The 20,371-nt window shown below is 38.4% G+C and overlaps 1 protein-coding gene across 2 annotated transcripts in view; it reads right to left on the bottom strand.

Moving 5' to 3' along the window:
• The window catches only part of PCDH17 (protocadherin 17), a 113,436-nt gene extending 95,282 nt beyond the window's left edge, over positions 1 to 18,154 (bottom strand). The window contains exons 1-2 of one of the 2 annotated variants that reach the window (XM_007501498.3): positions 13,096 to 18,154; positions 5,458 to 5,502 (exon numbers count right to left, since the gene is read on the bottom strand). In XM_007501498.3, coding sequence (XP_007501560.1) covers positions 5,458 to 5,502; positions 13,096 to 15,684 — 2,634 coding nt within the window. In that variant the 5' untranslated portion in view covers positions 15,685 to 18,154. The remainder of the gene's footprint in view (positions 1 to 5,457; positions 5,503 to 13,095) is intronic. The other variant, XM_007501499.3, reaches the window with a different exon arrangement.
• Between the last annotated feature and the right edge of the window lie 2,217 nt (positions 18,155 to 20,371).

Here is a 20,371-nt window from a genome sequence, read left to right as displayed (position 1 = left end):
TATTTCTCTGCTACATATCATTTCTGATCCATGTCAAGTCCCCCACACTTTCAGATAAGTAAAGGAAATTGAGGAAAGTAAAAGTTTATTCTTCTCTAGCTCATTCTGAATCATAACTCTAGTTCTATATTCATGTAAAATCCTATTCTCATCTACTTCCTCAAACCATACTTTAGGATTATTCTACATTCAAATTATACTTAGAATTAAAGAATTAAAGAAATAAAATTTCACTTTAGAGATTTTTCTATAGGCTGAGCTTTTTCCAATAGTGTTTTAAATTACTTTTTGGTATTGTTCAGTCATTTCAGTCATGTCCAACTCTTCATGATGTCATGGGGGGGGTGGTTTCCTTGGCAAAGATATTGAAATGGTTTGCCATTTCCTTCTCCAGGTCATTTTGCAGATGAGGAAATGAAAGCAAATGGAGTTAAATGACTTGCCCAGGGTCATACAATTAGTAAGGGTCTGAAGCTAAATTTGAATTTAGGTTTTCCAGATGCCAGGCCCAGCACTCTATTCATTGTTCTACCTGGCTGCCCCTTAAATTATTTATTTTATTATTTTTATATTGTTTTAATGAATTGGGTTTGATTAACTATGCTAGCTTGGAAGCTTATCTAGTATACACTTATTATGCCTTTTGGACATTCTGTACACATATGGGTTTTTCATGAACCTGAATGTAAGCTGATTAGTGTAAGTGTATGACAAGTTTTGGTTGAAGGAGGTGGTATCTTGAAGCCTGACTTCAAGAATAAGAAAGCAAACAGTGAATTTTATAGTGTTCTTATGAAATGGAATTAGAAACTAGAATGTAATATATGTCCTTAAAGAATTTGTTTATCTATAACTCATGAGGAGCTAAAAAATTCGTCTAATTATATGTTAAACAACAATCTCAATTCATTTCATAAAAGGTACATAGGGCTACTTCTAAATGTCGACCAGGTATAGAAGATTTAAATAGCATAGAATTGGTGCCATCTAAAGAACTAGGACTTTGTTTCCTTGATTACTCACTAAAAGAGACCTCACAAAATCACATTATGAAGTAATAATTTAAACTTGATTTTAAAAATATCATTTTATTGTCCCCAGCAAGGAAGAGTGGTTATTATACTACAAACAACAACATAGCTCCTGGATAGACCATTTGCAAAATGAAGCCACATTTTAGATTCCTGGTTTGAAACTGAGATTATAGAGCAGGTCAATTGTTCTGATGTCCCAGTCAAATAACCTAGTAAATAACTTTGATTTCTCAATGGTTTTCATGGTAAATGAAATTAAATCCATATTGAAATATTTATGCTTATTTTGACTAAAAGCATTTATGAATATACTTTGAAATTATTAATGTATATCTAATCACTTTTTAATTTGTTTTACTCTAAACTATTATAAGATGTATCTTTTATTGTTTTCTAAAACGATTGTGAAATGAAATGCATGTGTAAAGTATTAGTATTATATATCCATACCCTAAAAATATAACTCGATAAACAAATGTTTTATTTTTTTTAATCTATTTATGGAAATCATTCTGTCAGTTCTAATTAATTCTTATTTTCCCCTAAAATACTCCACTATTCATAGATTTTAACAGTTGAACAAAATTATCTCCAAGAGATTATAGGGCTGGTATCTCTTTTCAGTACTTGGTAGATAGGGTGAGGATTGAAAATATCCTTCACTTGATAAAGAGGCATAAATAACTTCTTTCGTCCTCCTTCCTCCTCCTCCTCTCTCTCTCTGTCTCTCTGTCTCTCTGTCTCTGTCTCTCTCTGTCGTTGTCTCTCTCTCTCTCTCTCTCTCTCTCTCTCTCTCTCTCTCTCTCTCTCTCTCTCTCTCTCTCTCTGTCTCTCTGTCTCTGTCTCTCTCTGTCTCTCTGTCTCTCTGTCTCTCTGTCTCTCTGTCTCTCTGTCTCTCTCTCTCTGTCTGTCTGTCTGTCTATCTCTCTTGTTTTTGCCAGGATCAGAGACAGGTACTATTTGACACATTAAGAATTTACTTAGTTCTTAGAGAAATGTTTCCTAATGCAAGTCAATTCCTCAAATTATGTACCTCTTTATAAGAGAAACTGATGATGAGAGGTAAAGAGGTTTCCCAACTCCTATTTCCATTTAAAAAGTTTCAGACATATTAAATAACCTAATATGCTTTGAGTAAAAAAACAGATCACAGATAGCCCTTAAGATGTTCCCTTTAGGGGTGTTTTTACTCTCCAAAGGACTTCTTAGCACTTGCCTGCTACACAATTCCAATTGTCTCAATATTGGCAGTTAGCCCAACTTCTTTCCTTCAAACTTGAAGAGGGCAAGAGGAAAGGTTGGGGGAATGAGGGAGTTAGGAGTGAATCTTTACTCCCTTCTAAGACCTTCTTTACATGCCAACTTTTGCCTAGAGCAAAATTTAATAGGAGATTTGTGGATCTCTATTTCTAGAGATTTACTATGGAAACACTGACATAACCTTTAACCATAGCAAACAGTGCCACTCTAATGAGTAGGCTATACCAAACCACTTGCAAACTAAAAACTACACAAGAAACAGACAGATCCTGGCAGGAATTAATCTGCCATTTTCACACATCTGCCCAAGGGAGGTATTGTAATTGCAAAAATTTACTCTTAGACTGCTGAGACTCATAGTAATTATGTTTCTTTTTTTAATAGAAATAGCCACAGGTGGTAACAAATTGGGTTTTGAGATGGGAAACTGGGCATGCATTCTAACCCAAATTACTATGTAATTGTCTTGATTATAAAATACTGTGGAAAGCCTATTGCTCAAAATTTAAATCAGAACCCAAAAAAAAAAGTATCTTTTAAATGCATTCCCCTCCTCCCCCAGCTTCTCAATATGTGGGCCTATTGCCTCATTTGTCGATATAGCCACATCTAATGCCAGTGCAGGCAATTTATACTAGATTTGCACCAATAACTATCCCAAATTCCTGTGGTTTATATTTGTTTAACAGCATAAATTCTCTATTTCCTCTCTTACCCTCATATGGGGATAAACAGGAGCTTCATGAAGAAGGTCAAGATCTGGAAATTTAGCTAATGAATTCATGAATTCAAATGCCAAATTTCAAAATGCAAAAGTTGCACACTTTAAATATAAGTTGAAATTAAAATCCTACTTGGTCTTTTGTAAGTCTGATAGAAATATGCCCTTTTTGTCTACGTACTGATATATGTATATGTGTATATATGTATGTATAAATATATGTAATATTTATGTACCAAAAATACACACACATATATACACACACAAGTGCCAGCTTACTATTATTATTTATCTAATCCTGCACAGTATGTATGTTTATAATGATGACCTATACTGATGATAATAATAAAACTTTTTGTTCAGTTATTTTTTAAAACAGCTATTTTGTCCACCTATGCAATCGCACATAAAAGAGTAAATATAACAATAATAAGGAATGACACTTTGTCCCAGGACATTTTCTATCTAAAATGATTTGTAAAAAAATTTTTTAAAAGATTTTTAAATAATTGTTGTTATTATTATTTGCTAAGCTCAGGATTTCACTATGATCGCACCATGCAGAAAACAAGAGATCAGAGTTGGCTTAAAATTAAAATAGCCCATTTATAAAACAGACAGAAGACTCAGGTAGACTTGGAAAGAGTAATCAGAAAGCAAACAATTACCATCTCATACCCACTGACTAAACAGTTGACTGATTAGTACCTTACCTTGAAGCTATGTGAATTCAAGTTAATGTGTACTTTTTAATACCCACTGCCATTAATAAAAATGATGGAGGGCTGATTACTCTGCACTCCGCATGACTTACACTTTTTCTTCATCATTATTCTCAATCCTGAAGGTTGACAGTGGGACGTGTAAATTTAAGGAAGACGTATGTCCATGGCTACACAGTGGAAATTGAAGCTTTCCTGCTCTACTGTCATCCTCTACCCCAAAAACCAAAACAGGAGTGCAAGATTCATCTACAATTTGATGGCTTCTTCTTTTAGCTATTGATAGGCTACTGAACGTCTAATAATGTTTTAAAGTCCTTTTAGAAAATATCTATGAAATTACTGGATATATTCAAAGAAACCGATGAGAGGCAAACTATTATGTAGTAGCCTTGCTTATTTTCAGTATTGTAGGTGTTACTTAAAAAATGCTTTTTCATTTGTTTGGTTGGAAGGACAGCTTAAATATGAAGCAATTCACTTTTTTTTTATCACAGTATTTTAGACTTGTACACATCCTATTTTTCCAAGTACTCAAAGTCATGCTTACTCTTATTTTTGATCCACTGAAATGATGAGATCATAGTAAAAAGCACACTGACTAGATATCGTACAGCTGTGTCTAGATAATCCTGCTCATGATCATTAAAGCTAGATTGTTTTTATGATCCTCAAATCTGCATATCAAATTACACAAGTGTTATGCAAAACAGCAAATCTATCAAATATTCAATCATCAGAATTAGCTTAATAGACTACTATCAGATGCACTATGAAGCTAAATGAAATTAACCGATTTAGGGGAATATATTTGTTTGGCCATTTGTAGAAAATGGAGAGTTGCTGTTTAGGTGAAGCAAACTGTATGCTCTGAATTTGAGTAGGCTCTGAGCCTACTCTTTCTTTATATGCTAAGTGGGTTCCATTTCCAAGCTTCTACTATGGAATCTTACAGAATGAGGTTGGGATCACTTAATAAGCAAGATTCTTTGTACCTTTTGGAAGTTCATATCTACATTAAATATACACATCTACATGTAGCTTGACTATTTTACAGAATTAAAATATTGTACGTAGGATGCTTCGTAATTGAATTTTGTGTACTTCACCATGTTTTATTGAACAGCAGGCCACAATTTTATGCCTAAATGGATGCTTAGTAATCTGTAATGATGCAGGTAGAAATATTATAAGCAACAATATTGATTAAGATGTCTTATATTTGAATTACCATGTTTCTTTTTAATTACTGCCAAGAAAAAATAAGAAAATCTTTAAAATGGTAATACTGTTATAAGAAATAGTTTGAAGCTTTCACAGCATGATTCTTAAGTTACTTTTGAAGATGTCATTAGCTATCATTAAGAATACATTTAAATCTTTCACAATTATGACAAAGCCATTATTTACTGTTTATTTTAATTTCCTTGACAAGCATGCATGCAATGGATTTTTAAAAAACAGTATATATATCTACAAAGCAAGTAAGAGTTTATAGCTTTGAAGACTTGAAATTGATTTTTAATGCTTCAGCTTTCAAACAGTACAAAGGCTGCTTTTAGCTGATAAAGACAGTAAACAAGAAATTGTCCCTTTAATGTTTTTCTTTAATTAAAAATCAATCAAAAAGCCATTTCAAGTTTTTAAAATGTTATGCATTTTGGACACACAATGTGTTCAAAAACTAAATGGAAACTTATGAAATGTTACTTTTGTTTACCTGAGCTGCTTCACATCGTCCTTCCACCATCAATAGTGTTCCTGGCTATTGAATTGAATAGAAATTTAAGAAGAAGGAGAAAAAAAATAAGATGGTATAAGTCTTGATGTTATAAAAATGACTGAAGCAAAATGTTTTTAATACCACTAAATTATTTTAATATATTCCTTTCCTCTAATCAGACCAAAGCCTATTTATGTAGATTAGTTACATCTAGAGTCTCATTTATCCAACCTGTATTTATCCTTTGATCACAAAGCTTGTTAACTTAAATGGTCTTTTATTGTTATGATTCGTTTTCCCATAATTATGCAGTTTAACTGCCTGATTTTTTTCGAATAAATATATGCAAACGCGCCAATCATATTCAGCAATGTTATGCTGGATGCTCAATGAACTGTAAGAGCCATTTCAATACAATAAAACTGCCTGGAAGAATTCCAGGGCAAGGACTGCAAATACCAGTAATCATAGTGTCACTAGGACTGGAACAGACAAATAAAAGTATGTTACACATATATCAATAGATTTTCTCAAACACAGTCTGAAACTCATTTCATATGTCTATCACTGAAAGAACTTACAGTACATCAGGGAGTGATACCACCCACACAACAAAATGGTGCATTTAATTTTTATCTTTTTTTTTTTTCATTTTACCTTGAAATACTGGGATTGCAATTTTGCAGCAGGAAGCAGAGGCAACTCCAGCACACTTTTGCTTAGTCACAGCAGAGAATGTAGATACCATTATAGTCTTCTCTATTAAAAGTAATTTATTTTTAGTAACTGGAAGACCACGATATGTCAATGTCAAAATCACCAGTGTGAGTTGTGACTAGCTGCAAAATATTATGTTCACTGAAAAGATATACTTGTCTGTATCACCAAGCCTGGAGTGGATTATCAGTAGATCAGGGAACAACTGATTAACTTTAACCAGGGGAAGAGTAACAGCCAACAGTGACAAGTCCACAGATCTTTATGTGTTACTCTAAAATGTAAAAGCATTGTCAAAGCACCTGTGTCATGCATGCACACATGTGTGCGTATTTATACACATGTAAGTATGTGTATAATCTCATGTTATCTTACTAAAATATAACTTGGAGGTAGTGCCCAAAGGGGTTTGTTAAACAACAGCAATCCTGCAGGGAATGCATTCTAAAGCAATTGACTAATATCATAATGAGCCGGTGGATTTGTAAGAATTTGCCTGCTCTTCAGTACATTGCACAAGTTGCCAACATTTTTAAGGAGATCAATTTCCATGTGTAATTGTCAGGAGCCCAGGTCTAGTAGTTTATTCTTTCTTTACCTATTATTCTAATAAGAACTTTATGTTCCAAATGCTAACATATATGTATAGGTATGCCTACATACATACATATATATATATATATATGGCATATACTTAGGGATACATACACCCATACAGGTATATATTACATATGTATGTCTAAGGTTCTTCTTGATACATTTATCCTTAACGTGCTTAAAGCATATTCTGCAATACCATTGCATATAGAGTCTTCTTGATCTTTATCTATGCCTCCCTTCTTCTAACTTATTTAACTTCAGGATTTTTTAAAGGTCTCCTATGTCAGCTTAATATTAAGTTCCCAAGGTATTTCCTGAGCTGTGTGACCTGTGAGGTGGGAAAATATTCTAGTAGCTACAATGATATAGTGAAATTACTAATGCAATGAAGAATATGTAAGAGGATATTCTTACTGGAATTAATATGTTTACATTATATGTACACATGGATTACATATCAAATCACTGCTTTATTTCCTTGAAAAGTGAAATACAAACACCAGAATGCTTTACGTTATATCTAGTGATGACTTTCCTTTTTCAACAAACATAAGAGCCATCATTAATTTAGATACTGACTATAAATGTATTCTGAAATCTGTTCTTTTTATGTACATATTTATTTGTGAAAAATTGTGATGGCATATTACATAATTTATGCATTGCCAATAGCAAAAAGAAAGATTAATAGTTAATCTGTAAAAATGAAACATGGAAAAATTTGGTTCTAAATATTTTAATTGGGAGGGTATTCAAGTTAATTTCAGAATTAATGAATTGATATAATCCCTTGGTCAACTTGATAGTTGAGATTGCCTTAAGGGCAACATAGGCAAAGCTTTAGGATAATATTTATAAACTTTAAGATAGTACTAATGTTTGCCTTTAAGATAATACTATGTACTCACAACATTGTTAAGAAAATAATTTTAAAGTAAATATATCTCTTACCTCTCCCAAATGAGGTCATATTTATTAACTAAGTAGTGCATTATTCAACTTATTCTATGAGTTTAATTCTCACAAATTTAAATTTATGATAGGATTAACTGATATTTCAAAACTCTTCAGGTAAGATTGAAAACATTTAAATTTCCTTAGAAAAAGGTTGTTGAATTTTCAGCTGGGGGATATATGTGGTTTATATATAAAAAATTACCAAGATATCATTTTGCTAATTTTATTAAAGGCTGTTGCTAATCCAAAGAGAAGTTTTTAATCCTATCAAGTCATCTTTTCAAATTAAATATTTGAAAATCAAATTTTCCACATAGCATTTTAATGGCTGTTAGCCATTCATTTATTTCTATAATTTCATACTGTGCTGGAAGTCACATTTAGTGGAATCTCTAAACATTTGAAAAACACCGAAGTAGAGAACTGATTCTCATATGATTAATAATAGTAATAATAATAATTCAGATTCACTCTAAAGTTGTTCAAGCACTTTTGTGACTAATACCTCATTTTGCCTGATTTTTTTTATATAACTTTTTCTCTCTGTGCCATTTGACCCCATCTTTATTAACTTGTATCAAACACTTAATTATGCCCACCACCAAGGTGGTTTATTTTTGTTGAGATTTATCAAAGGAAACTTTCAGCCACATCAAGCCCCAGGCACTAGAAATAAGAATGGACCAGAGACATCAGGATTTTGGTCTGAGTAACATTGAACTGGAATTGGAAAAACCAGGTTCTGTAATGTAACCTTTGGCTTGTCACACCTCCCTGGGTCTCAAATTTGCTTTTCTGTGAAATGAAACTATTGGCCTAAATTATCTATAAGGTCCTTTGTATAATTCCGTGAATGTTGTGAGGGGAAGGAAAGTAAAGTTGTTAATGTCTATGCAATCGGAATATTCACCAATATATCCAGTCAGTAAATCTGCCAGTTAACTTGTCATTTTATAGCCAAAGGGCAGAAAGGTGAGTTTATCATATTGGGGAAAAAAAAGAATGAAAAATATTTTAGATAAATTCTGTATGATTGACATAGTGTGAATGCAATGAATCTCCAGTGTGAATCTTTGTGGCTCTTGGGGATTTGAAGGAGGTGAATGCAAACAAATGTCCAGCAGAATTGGCTCTATGTACCACATCCTCAGGTTAGCTTCTAGCAGTTCACAAACATTCATTTGCCTCACAGATAGCATTAGGCATTATCCAATGGGATCATTAAAGCACACTGAAGTTTCTTCTTACCTCCTTTCACTGCAAAGTGCTATGGCTATACACCTAACCTTCTTGCCACATAGTTCATTTATCTAAATCTCACTCATTTTATTCCCTTTAGATTCTTGTGCAAGCTTTAAGGACTTACATCAATCAGCTTTTTGCCCCTGAAAATACGTACTTCACTTTCTCTAACTAAAAAGGCCAGGAACATAGATCAAGAAGATGTTACTCCCTTTCTGCAAAATCTATAAAGTCAAAGTCTATGGAAACTATTTGAAATTGGAGTTTTAAAAACACTGGGAGAGGATGTAGGGTTTTTTATTTTTCCCTTTTAATTATTTGAACTTTACTAAAAATGTAGGCTCAGCACATTTCCTTATATGGGTGCACATAAAAGCTACTTGTAGTTACATTATAGAAAGTCTGAAGACATTAGAGCAGCAAGAACATTTGGGAATCTCCAGAATTCCAGGACTGCCTTTCTTCTCCTCTCCAAGTCAGCTCCTGATGAAGTTATTGTGAGCCTTATTACCTTTGTTCACAGAGCATGAACAGTAGCTGCTTTCAAGTATCAATAATGATTGCTGTTTCATTTTAGCATGCCACATAAAGATTCCCTAAGGTATGCATAGTCCTCAAAATGTAGAAAAGAAGATACTTAAGGCTCCATTTGATCTTTTCTAGTAAAATTGTTCTCTCAGGCCCAAATTCCTTTGGTCCCATCAAACTTTCTCAAAGGAAATGGTCATGGAAGTTTTCCTAATCATATATCTTAAATTAATGAAATATTTAAATATATGTTAAAATATTCTTACTTCTTTTTAAAGTAGGTTAAACTTTGGAATATAATCTGATAAGGTGAAAGACATTTTTTTTCAATTTATCTACCTTTATATCATCATGTCTTTCTGTGAAGAATTTGAGGGAAAAACAGACCTGATAATGTTGTGGCAGCGTCTGGTTTTCTACTACTCTAGATGACAAAATAGCATATTTGAATTTATCCTAATTTTAACAGCAAATGTAAAAGCCTGTTATTTTGGGTGTGGCATGAATAGAATTCTTTACATTGTAGCTGGATTCAATTAAAGTATGATTTTGCCACAGATGTGCTTACAAAATATAAACACAATTTTTGGAATCTGTAGAGCTCACATAATTGGTTTTATATATGATTATTTTGGACATAAAACATGAGTGTTAGTAATTCTGTTAGTTAGTTGTTACTATTTTCTTCTCTGTACCACAGTGCAAGTATTGAACTTCCTTTGCTTTCATAAATAAATCAAACACATATTACATAGATATAATGTCTCCCCAGAAGTTCATGCCAAGTTTTTATTTAAAGTTGCATATTTCTGCCAGGCCACTTTAAGAGCATACAACCAACTTGTTGACCTGCTTCAATTATTATGCTCCTTTTTAAAGCACTTATGAAACAGTAACTAAATTAAAAGAATCATTCATTGTCCTTAATTCAATGTATCATATGCATTCTCTTTGGCATTAAACCACATACACCTAAAAGGTAATTAAATATAGGTGTATAACACCAGCCAAGTGTCCAGTTCTAGTCATGTTGGCCATAAAAGGAGGCAAGTCCTCCAGAGTGTTTTTGAAGGCATTCATTTTGCAAACTAATGATGAATCTGAGGATAATAATGACAAAAAATAATAGGAGAGGCTCCATGACCATGGGTAGAGAACAGATAGGCCTTTAAATGCTGAAAGATTGGGTTCAAGTCTCACATTGGACCTGATTGCCTGTCTGATTCTGGCATGTCACGATAACCTCCCAATGCCCTTTCCTCCCTCCAGATAAGTGGCAAAGACTATAAATTGTGGATCTGCTTTGGTGGAGGTCCCATACCAGTGAATGCCACGTCTGCACAGAAATGTATTTTAACTTCTAAAATTAAAATAATTCCATGTATTATGTCTATTAGATATGTTGCTGAAATATATTATAATAGGGGAAAGGAGGACTGAGCTGAAATGTTTGTTTCCTTGCAAACTAAATTTGAAATATTCTGTGTTGGAAATGATCAAAAAAAGGAAATCAAATTGCTGACAATGGTTCTAGGTAAAGGCAAATCAAAGCTTTCCCCAAGTGCTTGTAGAAATACTTGGAGCCTGTCCCCTCAAAATGGTCTGCCCAATTCAGTCCCAGGTGTATCCTGCCCAATCTGACTAATGCCTCAGACTGCTTGGGTATTCTGCTACTTAAATTCCATTTCCACTGTGACTCCAATGAGAATTTGACTAATGAAAATAGATGATGAAGAGACTGGGCATTTATCCACCATGATATATCTTTTTGGACAAGGAAGTTTTTAAAAATGAAGGCAATGTATTTGTGCTTTGATCTGGTGACTACCAGAACTATCTACAACTAATCTCTTTGATTTTTTTTTTTTAGCATAAAACTCTCTTTCTCTTGGAGATGTAGATGACCATGAAAAGTAGATTTAATAGTCAGAAAGATTTTCATAGAAACCACAAAACACCTTTTTTAAGGGAGGAATTTCCTCTTTCAGTTTTATATAGATCTCAAAAAAAAATCATGATTAAGTATACAGTAAACACTGTAAAAAATAATCTCCAACCATTGGGATTTAACACTACAAATGATAGCTTCGTATTCAGTAGCATTAGTCAGTACATGTATTAGTTACTTTATGGAGACATTACATGATTGTGGGAAAATATAATTTGCTTCTTTTTAGTAGCTATTACAGTTCTTTGCAAAATCAAAACAAAAAAGAGTGGACTTTGCATTTTGAGCACTCAAGTTTAACAACAAATAAAAACTACCCAAAACAAGTGCCATCAAAATTATTTGACTTTTAAAGCATATAAGTATAAATCAAATTATCTTATTTTTTATCCCCACATTGTTCCTCTTCTTGAAGTGTCACTTTCTATAGAGTTCAATTTTAGATTTCAAGTATTTCTCCACTAAAGTACTTGGTAGCAATGCAAATGCATGACAAGAATTAAATGAAGTTACTGCTGTGACACAACTCCACAATGGCTTAGAAATCGCTCCAATTGACCAGTACAGAGGGAGTTTTCCTAAAATACATACCTAGACTAGATCAGATATCAGGATTTTCCCCTTTACCATAGGCCAAATGGCTTTTAATTTAAATTGTAGAATATGTGTGTGTATAAGTTTTTATATACACATATCTACTAAAGGTTGGGAATTTGAAATTCTTTGTTCATATCAAATATACTGTTCATGAATTTAAATTCATTCTAAGTATCTTTTTTTTTTTTTTTGGTACATCAAGTGACTATAGTGCAACTTTTCCTCCCATTTTCAGGGAACACAAAATGAGTCTGTGTCACTTCAGATACTCTTGGTTCACCTCTCCAAAGACTCAGAAGAGAATATTAGGTAAACAACTAGACTCCATATATGCAACATTTTATATATATATAAGAATATTCATCATCCAGAGCCTTTCTTCATTCAAACTTTTAAAAAGGAGTTTCATATCTCTAATTTGAAAGCTTAAACTACACTAGTGAATGAAGATGTAGTTCAAGCTGAATATGAAATTAAATTCATGTATCTTTAAAGTGTGCTTTGATAAAACTACACTTACAATATATTAGTATAAAAAATAATTCACACTGATTCAGGCTACTGGAAATCTGACCACATTTTTTGTTGTTCCAATGTAACAACCTTTTTATTTTTGTCTTTTTTGCAGTGTTAAAAAAGAACCACTAACACTTTTGATAAAGTCTAACAAAAGTTCCCAAAGGTGGGAGGGTTCTTTGCTGTTTGTTATGATGTGAAATATATATTAATAAAAATAAAACAAACCATACCACAAACACTGAACACTGCTCAATGTTTTTTTTAAATGAAGTCTATTTAAAAAAAAAACACGTTAAAATAAGTGACAGAAACAAGACATTTACATCTTGTAATTTTGTGCTGTTATTTACATACGTGGTTGATACTTCTGTGTTTATCTTATAGTACGGACACACACAGTGTTCAGAATGTAAACCAGAAGGTTTCACTGCTGCTGGCAGTGTCTCAGTCCTGTTCGATAGATGTCAGGACAACTCCAAAAACAAAGCTTTAAAGTCAAGTCCCAGGTTATGCTAAAAGTCTCCTACCTGAATTATGGACATCCGAGTGGAGGGAGTCTCGGTTGCATTAGTCCCTTGTCCAGTGAAGCTGGTGTGGCAGCCCCCATGTCCCTGAGGAACAGTCAGGTTGTTGGAGGCAGGTTTCAGGTACATCACTTCGGACCTGGGCGAGCTGAGGGGCAGGCGGGTCTGATAGTCAAAGTACATGGGAGAGGTGGCGAGGGAGGGGCTGCTCACCACGTTCATGACATTCATGGCATTTCTCTCCTCCACCTCGCTCTGCACCAACATTATATCGTTCTTGTTGATTTTCTTCTTTTTGCCCTTGCCCCCGCCCAGCTGCGGGTGGCTGTACTCTGCGATGCGGCAGTTGTAAGTACGGATCTCCTTGTTCTCCCGCTTGCACTTGACCGCGATGGTGATCATGGCCGCTAGGAGGATAATGGAGATGGTGCTCAGGGTGACTATCAGTGGCAGGGACATGTCCCAGTGGTGCTGCTCGCCGTTCACCCGAGGCACCCCCTCGGGAAGAGAGCCGCTCACCGAGCGGATGATGAGCTTAGCCACAGCTGAGAGGGTAGGCTTCCCGTGATCCGTCACTTTCACCACTAGCTCTACCACTGGGGTCACGTCCTCCCAGAAGGGGTGCAGGGTGCGGATCTCACCACTGGACGAGTCGATCTCGAACAGGTTGTCCTCATTGCCGTCCACAATCTCATAGGTGAGCCTCCCGCTCTCCCCGAAGTCGCTGTCCAGGGCCCGCACAGTGCTCACTAGGTAGCCCAGCCCAGCATTCCTAGGCACCTGCAGCTCGGCTGTGTCATTTTGCAGGGTGGGCAGCACAATCACAGGTGCGTTGTCGTTCACGTCCAAGACAGTCACCCGCACCGTGGCATTGCTCTCTAAGTGAGCAGGGGCGCCTGAGTCCTTAGCCAGGACTTTGAACTCAAAGGCTTTGGTCTGCTCATAGTTGAAGGAGCGCAAAGCATAGATGGCCCCGTTCGTGGGGTTCACAGACACGTAGGTATAGATGGACACGTCTCCGATATGTGAGGGTATTATGGAGTAGGACACGGTACCGTTTTGGCCCAGGTCAGGATCGTGAGCCAGCACTGAGCCCAGGTATTCCCCGGGAATGTTATTCTCATGTACCTGCAACACGTAAAGTCCCTTGGTGAAGCGGGGAGGGTTGTCATTCTCGTCCAGGATTTTCACAGAAAATGATTTGGTGGAGTTGAGAGGTGGAGAACCTCCGTCCCGGGCCACGATGGTAACATTGTACTCATCCTGGGTTTCCCTGTCCAGAGGCCGATCAGTCACCACAGTGTAGAAGTTGTCATAGTTCTCTTCCAGTTTGAAGGGCACTGAACCTCCTGCCCCGCTAGCTCCAAGTCCCCCTCCGGCCCCTCCTCCGCCCAGGACGCGACACTGCAGTTGCCCATTCTTGCCTGAGTCCCTGTCCGTGACCCGCACCAGGGCGATGACAGTGCCCGGTGGGGCGGCCTCGCTCAGCGCCCCCTGGCGCACCGAGACAAAGCCGATGGAGGGCGCATTGTCGTTGCGGTCTATAAGCTTGACCGTGACCTTGCAATGGGCTGGAATGGGGTTGGGCCCCAGGTCCCGGGCCTGCACGTCAATCTCCACCAGGTTGTTCTCTTCATAGTCTAGGTTACCCTTGACTCGGATCAGTCCAGTTTTGGGGTCAATGGAGAAGAGCTCCCGCACCCGGTCTGGCACGTAGCTGCTAAAGGAATACAGCACCTCGCCGTTCTGGCCCTCATCAGCGTCGGTGGCATTGAGGTCAATAACCACCGTGCCTAGAGGGGAATTCTCTGGCAGCTCCACCAGGTAGGAGGGGGCCTCGAAGACCGGACTGTTGTCGTTAGAATCAATCACCTTCACATTGATCTGCATGGTGGCTGAACGAGGAGGTTCTCCGCCGTCCAGGGCGGTCAGCACTAGGGTGTGGTGATTCTGCTGCTCACGGTCCAGTGCCTTCTGGATCACCAGCTCCGGGAACTTGGTGCCATCTCCGCGGGACTTGACGTCCAGGGCGAAAAGGCCGTGGTCGTCGCGGGTGAGTAGGTAAGTGCGGAGCCCGTTGTCACCGGCGTCGGGGTCGTGGGCGCTGGTGAGTGGAAAGCGAGTCCCCGGCGCTGCATTCTCTGAGATGTCCATTTCGATCTGGTCGGAGGGGAAGGAGGGCGCATTGTCGTTGATATCTTGGATTTCCACCTTAATCATGCAGATCTCTTTGTCGTTGGCGAAGACCTCTAGGGAAAGCTGGCACTTGGCGTTGTGGCGGCACAGGGACTCTCGGTCAATGCGCTGCTTGGTGTAGAGAAGCCCACTGTCAGCGTCTACGTCCAGTAAGTGAGGCGCCGAGTTCTCCAGGACCCGGTAGCTGCCGGATTTGCCGCGCCCGGCTCCGATGCTGACTCCGCCGCCGCCGCCTCGCTCCGGGGGCAGAAGCCCCTGCTGCGGCAGTCTCGCATCTTTCCCGATGTTGCCGATCACGGTGCCGGCCCCTTGCTCCTCCGGCACTGAGTAGTTGAGGTTTTTGAGCGTGAGGGCGGGAGCCCAGAGCAAGAAGCAGCAACAGATGGAAAGGTACATCCCAGACCAACGGGGTGGGGGCAGGAGCTGCAGGACTGTGCGTGTCTGTGTGCCGCGAGCGTGCAACACAACAGGGCTCTGTGTGTGTATCTGTGTGTGTGTGTGTGTGTGTGCGTGCGTGAGACAGGGTCTGTCTCTCTTCTCCCTCTAGCTGCTTTTTGATTCAGGCTCTTCTTATTTCTTCTTCAAGTTCCTTGAACCTGTTGAGCTACAGCATCTGCCCAGAGCGAGGAGCAGCAAATGGACCGTAGCTTAAGGGTCACTGAGTGAAAATAAAAGCAGCTTCCAAGCGCAGGGGTAAAACAAGTGCTTCGTATCTACAGGAATACCCCGGCTTTAGTTCAGGCTCCACAAACTTCAGCGATGAGGTGGATGATAAGAAGAAAAAATCGTCCGGGGAGGGCTGAGAGGGAAGGAGGAGGCAGCGATAATGGGTTTTAAAATACGCAGGGTTTTTCTTTTCTTTTCTTTTTCCCCCTCCACCAGTGCGCTGAAAAGCCACTCTCACACGCAGTCTCCGAAATACTATTAAAAATAGAGGCGGAGGGAGATAAAGAGAGCGGGGAGGTGTGTCTCTAAGCTGGATTGTAAAGTGAAATCCTTACTTGTTACTCATCTCCCGTGATGAGATTGACAGGGATAAGGGAAAGGAAACAGACGAGTCTCGGAAATAGATTTGAAGCCCTCCCTTGTGTACAAAGAAATGTCTGGTGGCCCCGCGGGCTTGTTGGTTTTCAGGGAGTGTTTTGCTGCATTTAGAGATCTAATCTTGCATTGCTTGCAGCGGCGGCGGCGGACTGCATCTCGCTGGCAGGCGTAGTTCTCCCTTTCCTTTCCAAGCAACCCCCGGGGGGGGGGAGGGGGGAGGAATGCAGAGCAAAGAACTAGTGTCCGGATTTGTAGTTTCCTCCCTTTACGAGCCTCCGCCCTCTCGTCTTGAAAAATGCTCCCCCGAAACCAGGAAACCCCCAACCAGATCAGCAGCAGCAATGTGTATGCGTATGTGTGTACAGGAAAGGGAAAAAAAAAATCTCAGTCTATGTTCATTCGCATATACACTCTTGGATTTCTCTGAGACAGGCCAGTAGCAGCCGCCACCACCACATCCTCTTCAGGGAACAGCACTTTGCTCGATGCAGTTTAATTCCAGTTTGCTTTCCTCTCCAATAGAAAGGAAATCAACAGGCAACCCATGGTCGAATGCTCAGAATTGGGGGATGGAAAAAAAAACGGAAAAGAGAAAATTCACCCAGTACTCACACACATACATACACTCTGTGGCTAAAAGGGAAACAGTCTCTGCATTCACAGGGCTGTGCTGTCAAGTGCTTCTTTTTTCTTTCTATTCAGCATCTCCTTCCAATGGCACTGACGCCTCCCAATCCTCTTCATTTAGAAAAGAAAATCTTGGCGATGAATAAAAGTGGTATATATATTTAAAGCGAACAAAGTATGTCCTTTTTTGTTTTGCTTTGAAGGGGAGTGGATTAAACAAATACAAATTAATGTTTGGTGTAATGCATTCTGCAGTCTCAAGCTCAAACAGTCTTTCTGGACATCTTGGTGTAGCAGCAGTAAGCCAAGTCAGGACGATTTACCTTTCGAGGGGCTATTAAATAGAAGAGTTTTTTTTTTTAATTTAGGGTTCTTAAAACACCCCCAAAATAAGTGAGTGACACATCCAGAAATGCAGGTGTTCCAATCTGCTGGATGAGTCAGATCCAGCGGAACAAATCGCATTCACTATCGCCTCATGTTCCTCCCTTCACAGACATTAGTTGCAGCTTCTTCCTAACGCTTCTCTGACTCACTCTATAGATAGAAAAATCAGATTCATGTTTTGAAGGAAAAGAAAAAGGAGAAAGGGAGGGGGTGTTGAATCCAGCTGCACTTTTACTATACCTCTTTCTCCGGGAGGCTGAGGATCAGGAAAACAAGGCTGTTATCCACAGCACCGAGAAGGCGTCTGCTTTGCTGGGTGTATTTTGTTTTTTTTAAATATGTCCTCTATTTTAGGCGTGAGCCACCCCGAGATCTTTCTGATTTTTAGGGAAATAAAAAATACATATATAGTAGGTTTCCAGTAACTCTCCACAGCACAGTCTCGGCTCTCAGTTCGGTATTTCCCCCCCAATTGTCCTCTATTCATAAAAGTCCAGACCCAATGTGCATAGTTAATTCTGCAATCTGTTGTAGTGAGGGTATTTCCCCCCTGTCTGATATGGGTGGGTGGCCTCTTTCAATCAGGCATTCATCAGGATCAGCCAACAGCATGCAAAAGATGTGCTGATTTCAGAGAAAATAAATCCATCTCCGAAACCGCGTGAGTGAAGAAAATTAAAATGATTAATAATAAGACGAATTCAATTCAACAGTTGGAGTAGCGTCTCTTCAGTCTTCCTTCTGCTGTTGCTGCATTTGCTGGGCTTCCAGCCCTCTCGCTCTCTCCCAGTGCCTCTTGCTGACTGACTCTATTCACCTCACGCCGCTGCTTAAACATTGATACTGATTCCCAGCCAGCCAATCAGCATTAAGAACAAGAACCTGCCTCCTAATCCAGCCTCCAATGAAAAAGAGCTAAAAGGCTTGGGGAGGCGGTGCTAGAATCCCCAATGCTTCGGTGTCATTGATTAGATCAGTTAGATTGGAGACTAACAATGTGAGAAGGGCTTGTCGCTTGTAAACTGCAGCGCCTCATTTCTACACTGCAGAGTCTCTCTGGCCTTTTAACTATATATAAAAAGCTTTCTCCATGGTCTTCCACTAGAAAACAAGGGGGGGGGGAGGGAGGTTGAAAGCAATTTAATTTTTCTCTGTGTCAAAGGCACACAGGAAAGCGGAATCCCAGGATCTGTGTAAGATTCGGAGCCTTGCAGTGGATGTCGGATTTTCCATTAGGTATCTTTTTTTTTTTTTCTATCAGACATACACACATGTAGACACACTCACACATGCACAAGCGTTCTCAGAAACACACACATAGAGACCCCCTTCTTGCCCACACTTCAGTTGTCTCAGTGTGGCTTACTCTGAAAGCAATGCAGCTGTGTGTGTGAGCGCGCGTGACTGCACGCCTGTACGTCTGCGGCTTGTAACAGCAATCGATATGCAACTTTCTTCAACCTCGGGGAAAATCGGCTGTCCCCTCGTATCCGTGCAATGAGAGTCACTCTATTATTAAAGTGTTTTAGAGGAAAAGCAGAACGGCAGTGATAGATAGACGGTATCAGCGATGTAAAACCTTCTCTCTTTTAAAGAGACACAGTCATTATTGATACCAGAAGCTTAGACTGCCACAAATTAAATCAGGTCTATAATACTCAGGGGCCAACGCCCCTCGGTTACCCCCATTTCAACCCAAGGATCCACAAACAACTATCTCCCTCCCAGGTGCCCCAGTGGCCAGCGGTCTCCCCACCCCCTACGTACTAGCTGTGGGACTTTCCCCTCCATCTTCCTTTTTAAAACCTTTACAACATAATTTCAACTTCTGTAATCAAAAGGGCATATAACCTTTGGTGCTCATTTTGCAAATAGTTTCTATATTTTTCTTGCAAATCGTTTTTTCAAACGATAAAAAGCAATGTAAACCCCAGTGAAAATAAGTTTCTCTGCTAGTACCTTTGGACTAAGAATGGTTTGGGTTGTTTTGATATTTTCTTTAAGTCTTCTGTTTTCTAAGTAGAACCACGGTTTAAAAAAAAAAAAGAATGAATGAAAGAAAGGAAAAAGAAAGGAAAAAAAGAATTCTGCTTCATTTCATCTCACTTCTCTACGACTAAGCTTCATTCCCGAATCATGGAGACTGCCTCGCTTTCCAAACTCTTCGAACATCAACATGTGGGGATTCAGGGATGCTGAATTTGTTTGAGATGCTGCCATCCTGGGGAAAGGTTTAGTGCAAAAGAAAATTGGAGTATTGAAATAGAAAAAGGTGAGTGTTTTGATTGTGAGAGAATTGATCGAGATTCATAAATAAAAAGCTGAGTTGCTATTTATAAATTGTGAATGATTAATGTACAAATCTGTAACATGAATCATTCAGGATATAAAGAAAATAAAACCCAGATCTATTACTATGTACATATATATAATACATATATGATTGCAGAGGTAATTATTTCAAGTTTCAGGTAAAAAAAAATGTTGTTTTGTTTTAAATTTCTCTGATGGCTTTCCTTCAAAGGGATAACCTTTAGCCTGGAGTTAAGAGTCAGCATTATGTCCATCCATAAATACTAGGAAACCCAGAGCCCCCCTTAAGGTTTTAGAAATTAAAATTGGTGCTCTGTGTAGTAGGGTTTCAAGTCCCATGATGTCATTATTTTCAAAATGGGTAGTTTCTCTTGGGGTAGGATCTTACAGCTAGTCATCAGGAATGCAATGCTTTATGGAAGTTAGGCTTGTTTTGCAAATAAGTTGGATGCATGAGTTGCCTGTAAAGTATAATTGAAGGACACCAGGCACAGTGATGCTAATGTGTACAGGCTTGTTCTTGTACCACAAATGTGGAAGATGCTATGTAATGGTTAATAAAATCACTAGATAATTTCCAGATTATAAAAAGGGATGGGTTGAACACAACCTTGGTAATGAATTACTTTCTAAGTATTCCAAACCTTTTTACTTTAGTGGGACTGACTACATGGTAGATCAAAGATAGTCAAGCAAGGTACTTTAGATAGTC

This window comes from Monodelphis domestica, chromosome 8 (genome assembly GCF_027887165.1).
Source record: "Monodelphis domestica isolate mMonDom1 chromosome 8, mMonDom1.pri, whole genome shotgun sequence".
NCBI lineage: Eukaryota > Metazoa > Chordata > Mammalia > Didelphimorphia > Didelphidae > Monodelphis > Monodelphis domestica.
The sequence above is the reverse complement of the archived record's forward strand: the minus strand, read 5'-3'. Positions and strand labels throughout refer to the sequence as shown.